Source organism: Pezoporus wallicus, unplaced genomic scaffold (assembly GCF_028554395.1).
Source record: "Pezoporus wallicus isolate ANWC-B61680 ecotype Strahan unplaced genomic scaffold, APGP_CSIRO_Pwel_v1 contig_8057, whole genome shotgun sequence".
NCBI classification, from domain to species: domain Eukaryota; kingdom Metazoa; phylum Chordata; class Aves; order Psittaciformes; family Psittacidae; genus Pezoporus; species Pezoporus wallicus.
In genome coordinates this window covers 1,464,044-1,476,284 of record NW_026637044.1, presented here as the reverse complement: position 1 = coordinate 1,476,284, position 12,241 = coordinate 1,464,044, and the positions used below count along the sequence as shown (strand labels likewise).

The 12,241-nt window shown below is 41.4% G+C and overlaps 1 protein-coding gene across 1 annotated transcript in view; it reads right to left on the bottom strand.

Annotated features, from left to right (window-relative positions):
• MYL3 (myosin light chain 3) overlaps positions 1-10,028 on the bottom strand; it is a 36,625-nt gene extending 26,597 nt beyond the window's left edge. Inside the window, exon 1 of the mRNA XM_057402870.1 lies at positions 9,796-10,028. Within this exon, the coding sequence (XP_057258853.1) occupies positions 9,796-9,918 (123 nt within the window). The 5' untranslated portion in view covers positions 9,919-10,028. The remainder of the gene's footprint in view (positions 1-9,795) is intronic.
• Between the last annotated feature and the right edge of the window lie 2,213 nt (positions 10,029-12,241).

Here is a 12,241-nt window from a genome sequence, read left to right as displayed (position 1 = left end):
GAGATATTTCAAATAAAAAAGAATTTCTGAAACTTTATAGGTTTTCATCTCTACATCCCTCTGACCATCTGAGCTGTTTACAGGTTTGATTTTGTACATCTCTACCTCTCTCTGCCACAGACATCAGATATTGCAGAAAAACTATTTTTTGGCAGATGCTTAACAAAGACACGGAAGAGCCTAGAAAAAAAAAGATTTATTTTTTTTTTTAATCATACTACTACATCTTTTAAGGTGCCACTGAGCCATTTACAAATTTTAAGGGAAACAGTAATTTTTATTAAGAAAGAAAACATTTTTGGGTTTTGTGTTCTACTTTATGACAGTTTTAGTTGGAAATGAAGGAGAAAAATTGTTCCAGTTTGGTCAAAATGTTCTCTTTCGCCCAAACTGAAGTAGTTTCAACCATTAAAAAAAATCTGGGTATTTTTTTACGTAAGAATGAAAAAAAACCTCCAAAATTAATAGCTGCTTCAGATCAAAAGAAAGAATCTAAACAGGGAATTGACTAAAAACAGCTGAAAGTGGTAATTTTCTTGATCCTTTTAGGTTTGGTTTTTTGTTTTTTTTTTTTAAAGTCCTTGCAAAATCTGTGTGTATTTGCAAAACATTCTGGTACCACCATATTGCAGTTTTCAAGTCTCCTTGAAAAGTATTTTTACGAGAAATGTAACCCAGCTCTGCAAACAAGAGAGATATACAAAGATAGCCAGACTTTCATTGGCCCAGAAAATTCGTCTGGAAAGCTCCTTCACTTTCCAGCACTACTTGGGTTTGGCCCTAAGAATAAGCGGAATATACCACAAAGAAACCCTTTTGCTGTGTTTTAATGCATGCTTGCTCATTATTTCTTCTCTGCTCTGCATCCTGGCCTTCATCTCTCTCGGGGATCATCTCTTCTGGGGATGGTACAGGCCCGGGGACTTCAAATATCTCACATCCCCTCTTCTGATGAAACGTTTCCTTGGATCAAGGCTATAAGTTTTTTCCTAATTCTGAAATACCCCTTACACTCTCAGGCACTGATTCATTTCTGTTAAGCAAGCTGCCAAACTCACATCAACCTGGGGCCAGTGTCTCTGAAAGGACGGACAGGAGGGAGAAAGGTACTCTTTCCACTCTTAAAAGCAGCCCCAGCCTGCCTGGGAATATCTTGCGCTTACAGACTGACATGAAGCGTGATAAATAAAGAGGAGAAAAAAAGAGCAGAGCTGCCTTTAGAAACGAGCTATGGCCACATGGCATTTTAATTATGCTTATCTCTGGGGTCCACTCAGAAGCACTGAAGTAAACTGTTAATGGGGTATTGACCCCATTATAAGCTTGGCCATGATTTTTACGTGCAAGGCAGCATGTCTCAGCAACTAGCTCCTGAGAAAATATCTGTGATAGCTGCATATAACAGCCTCTCCTAGGCAGGGAGGCTTTGGAGAAGCAAGACAGACCTGACAGCATCCTCTAGCTTTTCCTCACAGTGCACACTTGTGAGTATGCAATGTGTATGACATCAGACCTCTGCACTCCCTGCTATGCAGGGGGGGCAAGAGAGTGTGTGAGAAAGCACCATTTATAAAGGGAAAGTGCTATGCCATGGACTTTAGCTGTTGTGAATTTGGAGGGGAATCCCTCAAGGGGGGTGACACTTCCTCAGCTCTCATGCAAAGCAATTGTTGACTGGCATGACCTGAAATCCACAGGTCATGTTTTTTCTCAGAAAGGACCTCAGGCTACTGAATTTGGATTCCCTTCAGGTTTGTGGACCTGACAGATGGGAAAGATGCAGAAATTCCTTTCAGACATGGCAGTGATTTCTCATGTTCAGGGTCCTGACAATCTGTTCTCCTCCGTGGTCAGCCCAGAGCCAGGGGTTTGGAGTAGGTCCATAATTTCTTTTAGAATAGGGTTTTAGGCAGAGCTGCTAACATTCATCAGCCAATGTCTATATTGTGGAAAAGTTACAGACTGGTAGAAATCCAAAGCAGTGAATTGCTACCAAGGCACTGCTATACAGCACTGTACAAACCAGAGAGTTTTTTATTGGCTTGCTTCCAGGCACGGTCCAGCTGTGGCAGTACTCTACTGGTGAGCACCAAGTATTTGCAATTAACAACAGCTGGGGCACAAAAATGAGCTGCCAGGGCTCTTCACTGCATCCAGATCATGGCTTGCATATGCTTATACTTCAATGGGCCCTCTTCTCTGTCACTGCTTTATTTCATCTACCTTAGATGCTCGCCTTCTTCTGGTGAAATCAATGAACTTCTAACAGCGCCTGTTAGCAGCTGTGATTGATAAGAGCTTGAAGAGAATAGCTCAACCCTGAATATCTAACTTGTAGATGCCTGAAATACATCAGGAGAATCCCACTTTTGATCTTCCTTTCTTTCTTTGTCATTAGGCCTAAAATTCTTTTCCCTAACCAGAATCTTTGGGCTTAGGCAGAGCTCATCTGAGTCAAAACCTGCATATAAGATGTCAGATTAGATAATTAAACAGACTTAAGGTCTGTAAAACAAGTACTCATCACACTCAGTGGCATGAAATGATGCTAGATCATCTAGGATCCTATGGCCTTCTTCACTTATCCCCAGTATAGTGTAGGCTGAGCAAGGCAAAGGGCTCTGGTTATTTGGGTTTGAGCAGAATTTCTCCTCTTTAATTTTTTTCTGGTTCTTTTGTGCCTGTCACAAGGGTATCAGGGCATTTTGGTTGAATATCTTTCTAGTGCAAGAGGGAAATGGGTGACATGTTAAGTAGTTGTGGAAACTTTGGAATAATACAATCCAAACCTCCAGTGACTCTCTGTACTTATCTGGATTGTTTACTAAGACCTTGTGCTTGAGAGTAATTTGAAATTGTGCAGCCAAAATTTTCAGAATGGAGCTCCTTTTTCTTCACTGTAACCAGCTGAGATAGGCATCTCATAGAATCATAGAATCATAGAATCATAGAATAGTTAGGGTTGGAAAGGACCTTAAGATCATCTAGTTCCAACCCCCCTGCCATGGGCAGGGACACCTTGCGCTAAATCATATCACCCAAGGCCTCGTCCAACATGGTCTTGAACACTGCCAGGGATGGAGCATTCACAACCTCCCTGGGCAACCCATTCCAGTGCCTCACCAACCTAACAGGAAAGAATTTCCTCCTTATATCCAATCTAAACTTCCCCTGTTTAAGTTTTAACTCGTTACCCCTTGTCCTATCACTACAGTCTCTAATGAAGAGTCCCTCTCCAGCATCCCTATAGGCCCCCTTCAGATATCTAAGCAAAATATCTAGGTTCCCTCCATAGAAGCCAGACTGGACTTTTTCAACATTCAAATTTATTAACCCCATTTTAAGAAATGTATCTGTTATTTAAAATAGGTGGCATCTGACATCACACAGGAGCTTGTATCAAAATTATGCTGAAAAGGGAGTTGTCTCTATGGAGTTGTCTCTATGAACCCGAAGACAATTTGCCAGCTCTATGCAGTCTTTTGAGCAGATACCTAAGAGGCAATCACCACTTGCTAAATTGGAAGTAAATCACAATAAGCTTACAAAAGTTCTCATGGCTTGCTAAAGCACTGATCCATAGCTAGGATGGTGAGTCAGGGGCAAATCCCATTAAACTCAAAATGAAAGATTCCCTACTGACTCCCACAAGCTTGCAATACTGTCTCTTGTATTCACTAAATTTCAGTTATTTTTGCCTGGGGCCTCCTCAAGAATCACTACTCAAATTTCTCTGTGCTTGAAAGGCTCAGAAAGAAAGCACTGAAAGGGAAAGGGGCCCACCATGGGCTTGGTTTAGCCTGCCAGGTTTCTGCCCACTTCAGAAACCTTCAAGTATGTGAGCACAGGAGGGAAATCACTCTCTAAAAGTATTTTTACTGAGATGCAATGTAGACCAATAATAATGGTGATGACAATGGAAACGTGTAGCACCTGGAAGGAATGAAACCAAGGGAAAAAACAGTTTGGATTGAGAAAGATGAGAAGGTGTTCGGGGGTTGAAAGCATATGGTGGCCACCTTCAGTTGCCCTCATGCCTGATCTTGGAGGCTTAGGCACATGCATGTGCAGCAGTGCCCCATGTCATTCTCAAGGAAACAACGTGGGCCAAATTCTCAATGAGATCTAACATACTGACAGGTTTCAAAGTAGGCAAAGATCTCCATCCCCCCACCTCTTACTAAAATATAACATGATAGTTTCTTGTAGGCTGGATATGACCTGTGTACACTACACGGGATATCCAGACAGGCTTTCTTGGAACCAGACAAACACTTTAGTAGCTGGATGCCTTTAGTATGTGCCAGGATATCATCTACTCAAATACCCCTAGAAATAATGCCCACACTGAGTACTGTACTGCCCTGTGTGGGTGGCTTGGGGACAGCACTGTACCACCATCTATCTCATGCACTGTTGATATAGCTGTGTTGTCCTGGTGTAAAGAGGTGAAACAGATTGGTGAACGGCATTGAAGACACCTTCTCCTGTTGTCTCTGTACCAGAGGTAAGGGGTTCTTCAATATGTTGAGATTCAAATGAAGTTTGTGCTGGGGTATCCTAACCTTGGCCAGGCAAATGGCTTTTCCTAGCAAGAAAATGCCCTGCTGTAGTGTGATTCCCACAGGTCTACACTGCACAGGACCTCACACTACCAGCCAGCTATGAGGTTATCTGTCTCTCACGCCAGAAGAGATGTGTGCCCATGAGCTCATAAGCTGGTTCCCTCACACATTCAGATAAAATACTTCTTTTGCACACTCAAAATCTCCCTCAAGTGGGCAAACACCTTAGCTTTCTTGTTCACAAAGAAGCTTTTTTGCAGACAAAACCCTTCACCCCTACACACACTCCATCTCTTCTTACCGAAGTCAGGGACCTAGCTAAATTCCTCTCTCTGACACATGCAAAACATGCTTCGTTCTCCAAAGGTATGCTCAAAACCTCTCAACACGTTTACCCCACGAACAAAATCCTTTCTACCACAAAGTGACTCTTCTTTTTCATTCCCCAAAGGCTTTCTCACACATATATTCACTATTAACTCATATACATTTTTCCCAGGTCCAAGCTCACCATGAAATAATCATTTCAGTCACTTCAGCCCAGAATAAACTCTTCAGCAAAGCATCAAAAACTGCTCTGACAATACAACCGAGCAGGGCATTTTATGTTGAAATGGGATTTTTCCCAATGAAAGTCAATCCATCTCCCCCAAGAGATGTTTGCTTCTCTTCCCCCAGACTTCAAGCTTCCTCCTGATTCCTGCTCAGCCTGATTCACACTGCAGTGGAGGCTCAGACATGTACCCTTGCATGTCTGCCATCACAATGTGACATACTCAATGCCTGGGAGCTGAACAGACACATTGGCAGGATCTCATCTTTACTGGTGCTGCACAAAGCCTGTGTATTTCCCTCGTGGCTGCTCCCATCCCAGGTGAAGAAGAAAAAAAAAAGGGAAGAAGATTTTATTTTTTTACTGTGCTTGCAGATGTTCAGAAGACTGCAACTTTTCATGGAGAACAGTTTTCACATGGCTTTAAGATCACAGTATTCCACAAAAATAAATGATGACTGTTTTTTCCCCAGGCACCTTTATTACAGCATGCTGCTACAATAAGCATATCAAGTGACAGCATGGGAAAATATGGTTATTAAGGATAACTCTGTACGGTAAGCTGTGTCCTTTCCAGGTCCTCACATATGCCAGCTATCTTTTCTGTACCCAGTACTCACTGGACTTTGAGCACGCGTCATCTTAGCTAACTTTAGCTGCTGAAATTGGCACCCAAATAACTCTCTCAACTCTCTTTATCAGCAGAGCAGCATCTCCCAAGGGTGATACAATCCATCCTCATATAGGTGTTTAGCACAGCTGCAAGGGATAAAACTCTCTAGAGTTGATTATAGGTGATTTGCTTAAGGTCAGCGGTCATTTTTTTCAGTGGTTAAAGTTAGATGACCCAGTCACACTTTCTGTGTCCATACCAATGAAAGATCCATCCTGTTTTCCATCAGCCTTAATGGTTTTCAGGAGAGCAGAATATATTTCTGGCAAAATGTGTCACCCTGCTACAAGACAGCATTCAGATGGGAATGAATTAGAAATATGGAAAAGACAATTTCTCTCTACAAAATCTCTTCAAGACAATCTATTTCCCAAAGTAAAGAGGTTCAGGGCCCATTGCAGAGAAACAGTTTCTTAAAGACTTCTTCATGGACTCGGACAAAGTCTTACAGAAAAGCAAACAAACCAAAAAATAAAACAACCCATAACTCTTTTCTATGAGTTGCAAACAATATTCAATTGCACCCAATCTACTTTGAAAATTTTTAAGTATTGGATCAAATCCCATATGTGTGACTAGCATTAAAACTTTAGTATAACTGCATTTACTGAAGGGATGTATCCCAGATTTAAGCCACTATAAATGACATCCCAATAGAACCCAAATACACCCTGAGACCATGAAACAGCTAGAAAAAGACAATGGGAAAATCTAAAATTATTCTGGAGTGTAAAATAAGGCTCTTAAACCGTCATCATGGCAACAGACATACCAGAAAAATTGAAACAAGAAGTGTTTTTCTCTACCACAGAAATATCTTAGTTTTGAGACTTTAAAAAATTTTAAAATTCAAAATTCAAAATTGTGCAATAAAGTCTGAGAATAAATATCGATAATTTGAGACATTCCAATCAAAAGATGCATTTTGATCATTTTTAACATTTTGTTTTGATACAAGGTTATTTTCCTCAGATTTTTTTTAACTACAGATTATCGTTGGCCTAAAATCAAGAACCAATTTTATCCTGGAATGTAGAAATCAGATGTTTGGAGAATTTTAAAACTCTTTAAAGCCTTTTTTTTTTTTTTTCAAATGTTGTAGAATGACCTACTGAGGTATTCTGATATACACTAGATGGCCTGAGCTCCATCACAACTAGGTTTATGTAGCAAGAAGCAGCATACTGCCAGACCCAGTCCTGTGCACAAATAGCTTCAATTTTGACAGAAGCATTCTTGATGAAAAACATTTAATTGAAAAATTCCCAGGAAAACTTCTCAAACTTCTCTAGAGAATGTCATTTCCCCTTGCTATGGGACCCAAACTATGCATCTACCAATGCTTTCCCTAGTCCAATTTTGTATATAGTAGATAATAGAATATTCTCTGCAAAGATGAAGGGATATTAAAATGGGATATTGAATTGATTTATTTATTTTTAAGGAACCCAAAATATATTTTTTGGCAATTTAAAAACATTATGAGTCCATAATTGCAAATTGGGCTAGAGGAAAAATGTAAGAATTTGCATGAACGCATGTGCAGAGTAAGTTTAAAATAAAAATGCAGAAATTAATTGGTTTCAAATCCTACTTGGATGGAAATGTGTTTGATGATCCTGATATTGTGTTGACTACAATGAGGAGTGTCTATTTTTTGAGCAGTACCAGTTTGGGATTTTTTCATTTATATTCTTTTAATTATAACTCATGTTTCTACTGGACTTAGCTGCCCTTCATACCACAGTGTCACACTATCCCAGAAGAATATTACCACAATGTCATGGTATCCTGGTTGAAGCCATCTGTGCCCTGAAAGAGAAGTTATTGCAATTTCCCCCTCCTCCTTTTACAGTGCAAGAATGTTAAGTACAGAGAGCTGGATCCTACCACGTACCACTTACTCAAGGTCACAGTGCAAGTTCTCAGAGTATGGCACTAAGTCTGTGGGCATTACTTTAAAAATTAGCCCAAAACCAAATCCCTTGTAATTTGAGTTCTTCTTGATATAGTTACAAATGATTGCTTTATTTCTCTAGCATTTGAACTGAAAGATTTGCAAGGTCTTTATGATTCAAGGCAGAAAATCCTCCACTTTCAGTGCTTCCTTTGTTAGAAATCCCCAGCTGAAGGAGTCACTCCCATGTGAAAGAAGCAAATGGTTTCAGCAGCCCATGATTTACAAGCCACCCATGAGACTTGCTGTGGTGTACTCAGGCAGCACACTGAAAAGACAGGGTAATTTACTCCCTTTCTCACATAGTTCCTATGTTTTCTTGAGGAGGAAATCACTTTCTGACCTAAGAAGAGAGGGTCCTGGAGACACTCATCCCTCATGTCAGCTTTGAGGAGCTGGTGCCATGGATGGCAGTGGAGTTCTGTCCATTTTCCTCTTTAGCATTATCTAGTCTTGTTTCATGTCCTGTGGCTCACCATAAACACAGATGATAGCCAGGACTCCCCTGTTGATTACTCAGTTTCTTGTAAGAAACAAGAAAGAATCTGAAGAATCTGGTTGCTTTAATCGACAAAATAATGCTGATCTACACCCAGCCATTGTCAGGTTCAAATCCCCATGAGAAAAAAAAAACGAGGAAACTCTGCAAAGCTCCTCTTCTTTTCCCAAAGGACAATTTCCAAAGGACAATGCCTTGCAAAGATATCCAACTACACCTTGCAGTATCCACCTATCATGGGGTATTTACTGTGCTAACAATATGGGAAAGCTCTCTCTAAAGATTCTTGTGGGGATCTCTAACATTGCTTGTGTATGCGTGTTGTGCAGAAAGATCAAAGGGGAGCTAGTCATTGTCAGATCTTTATTTGCTTACTCCATTTTTGTAAGTCAAGAGGTCACTCTTGAATAGTCCATTTCATGGTCATTTTCACAGGACTATAAAATTTCTTTCTCCTTATCATTTCCTGAAGCAAATGTTTTTCAAAGTAAAGGTCACTCTCAGATATCTGCTGAAGAGTAAATTTCCATGGAAAAAAGCATTTGAAAGAGAAAGATCTCCAACACCATTTCAGTGGAATTACCTACTTCACAGTTTTAAAACCTTGAGTATTTCCTAGACATTGGTAGTTCCCTGTCAATGGGGTTGTTCAATGAAAGCACAATTTGATGCCAGTTAGGCAGCTCAGGATTAGAGTATTCTTAAATCCTCCCAAATTCTCTCAAAACCTGCTTCTGAAATGGCCCTGCAAACAATCTTTTCCTTACATATTTGAGGAAGACTTCAGCAAATCCTGCTAAGATCAGCAACAACTCTTTCCAGCAGAGACTTCTCTAAAGGAGAAGGAGAAGGCTCATGCCATTTGAAGGAATCCTTGGTGCAGAACCTGAATGCAGCAGTTCAGTCAGGAAAGCTGGATTTTTTCCCAAGTTTCTCTCTGCCTTCCAAGATACACATAAGCACACAGTTCCTTTGCCATTCAGTTGGGCTTTTCTGGAAAACATCAGGAGGTGTCACTGGCTTACTTTAAGGAAGCTTCGGACTGGTGATATCTACCAAAATGATGCATTCCAGGCAGAGAGAAATTAATTCAACCTATGCTCCAAGCCTGCTCCAAGCCCACTCCAAGCTTACAATCTAGCCTTGGCCACTGGTTAGTCAGTGGTCAGCCTCAAATATAGTCAAATCTTCCTGGCACCTACCTGCATTGTTGCCAGCAGAGGAGCAACAAGCTTCCCACTGAGGTCAGTAAAGCTTGCATGCAATAAAATCTGCTACTTTGGGGATAAGATGGAATGAATAGGTCTGAACACCGTCAGATAAAATAAGATTCTCTTTGAGTGTCTTTATTTAGCTGATCCCCTAATACTTTGCTCCAACTCTTACTTCACCTGTAGCAATTGCCTTTGCTGATCACATTCTGCTCAAAACCAAGAGCTACTTCTGGAGAATATCATCTCACAGCATTGAACATACCACTGCCAAAACCACCACCAACCCAAGCCCCACCAGCCTGCTTCCTCCCATGCCAGGTTAAAAGATACATACTTTGATAGAAGCTGGGTTAAATTCAGCTTCTTTGGGGGGTTCTGGCTCTGCTGGTTTAGGTGCTGGTTTGGGTTCTTCCTTCTTAGGTTCTGCCTTCTTAGGTTCGGGCTTCTTTGGAGCCATGTTGGTTTGCTGGTGAGCTGCTTTAGAAAGGGAGAGAAGGAGACAGACAGACAGACAGGAAAGATATGGCTGCTGCAGGATAAATCACCAGCTCACACAGGTCTTTATCCCTGTCCAGTCTCTTGAAGTCACACATTATGTCACTCTCAGACCTGTCACATGCCAGAGATTACAATAGGGCCACAGCTATAAAAGGACAAGACATTTACTCATCTATTTTAGAGCTATGGGATATGGTATTGTTACGAATTGACACTTAAATGGAAAGAGAGTTTGGGCTTTTTAGGGCTGAGGCTGGCACTGGGTCAAAAATTTCTAGTTGTGCGTGCATGCATGTACATGTACGAGGGGGGAGGCTGGGTTATGGCTCAGGTCCCATCGATGGGTTTTGTCCTCCCCACAGCTGCGCCAACAATTACCTTCCTACTTCACTTACAGAGCATCTCACTTTCAGTCAGGACTGCACCCCTGGCCTTTGTTGTGCTGCAGTTCATTAAATGACAAGCACAGATCTATATTTAGATGTGAGGGATAGACCTATGTAGGAGATTGACCACCGACATATCATCTAGCGCAAGGAAGAGTTCACACCTCAGATCACACACTGGTGTTCTCCTGGGGATGTACAAAGAATCTGTAATACTTAGAATGCATCTAACAAGGAGGGAAATATACACACACACATGCATGGTGTGGGACACGGTCTGGGATAGTACTGTGTGTCTGCAAGTACATCCTCATGGCTGAGGTTTTCCAGACCATTTTAGGGACTTGAATTCCAAATTCCCATTAAAATAACTAAGATAAGGGTATCCCTTTGAAGCTTGTCTAATCCCACCACTACTTTGATTTAAATAACCTCCCTTCAAAGCAAATTGAACTTAACAGTTTTCAGATCTGCATTTGCTTATCTCCATTTTCTAAATCAGGAGATCACACTTCCACATTGCCTAGATTTTTTTTTATTTTTTCCCCATAGAATGGTTTGGGTTGGAAGGGACCTTAAAACTCATCCAGTTGCAACCCCCTGTTAATACCTGAAGGTTATTGTATAAAGATAACCACTCCAGTTCAGGAAATCCATGAGGAATGCATTTCTGGAATGTATTTTGAGGATGTATATTCCTTTTCATATGATATCCGTTATATGAAAAAGAATATAACTTTTTCAGACTGGTTTGGGTTGGAAGGGACCTTAAAGGCCATCCAATTTCAACCCACCTGCCACAGGCAGGGACACCTTCCACTAGACCAGGTTGCTACAAGCTCTGTCCAGCCTGGCCTTGAACACTGCCAGGGATGGGGCAGCCACAGCTTCTCTGGGCAACCTGTGCCAGGGCCTCACCACCCTGCCAGTAAAACAATTTCTTCCTAACATCCCTTCTCTACTACCAGTTTTGACCAGAACTGAGTTTCCTCAATGTGGGCTAAGAACAACCTGGTCTAGTGGGGTTGGAACTGGACAACCCTTCTAACTCAAAACCTTTCTATGGTTGTACATGTCTCCATGAGGAGCTGTGCAGAGATCTGTCTACTCACTCTGCTTAGACCAGACTCTAGTTCTGACAACTGTCTTCAGTTCACAAAAGCCACCAGACCTGCTCTGATGGAGCCCACCAGATCAAACTCATGTTTGTATGGTCACATGGGGAAGAAGTTTCTGACAACAACTTTCCAATATATTGATCTACTCACTATAACAAGTGCAAACAGGGGAGAAGTTCAGCTACATTTGGTCTCTGTGTTGTAGGCTGGGATTTGTTTGCATTGGAGGTGTGACAGTGATGCACTAGATGATCCTACCTGGCCTTCAACTGCCATTACAGAAGAGCCTCAGACTCCCATAGGGTCTGTGCCAAAACTTCATACTCGCCAGTCCCATACATATCTCAGATACCATAAGGTATCAGAAATAGCTCCAGAAACACTTATGTAGGCAAATTAATCCCATCCCCTGTGAATTATTAAACTAAATTACAGGACACCCACAGAATTCTGGAGAGGCCTTTGGAGGCAGAGGTATCTCAAATGAGTGAAGCCATAGACACCTACAGTTGAGAGATGCATCACCCTCACACCGAATATATGGGCTAGATCTCTGTTAACTGCGATGGGAGAAGAGCCACAGAGTTCACATAAATATATTTACATTGCAGACACCTAAATTAAGTGGCATGAGCCATACCTGGGCTGAATTCTATCTTCTGAGATTACTTTCAAATTGCAAAGCTCTGGAGTAGAGGTTTTCTGCAGGTTTTGAGTTCTCATTCGGCCATTTTCTGTTCAAGGCAAACAACAACAAAGTGTGGAAAGATGTACCCTG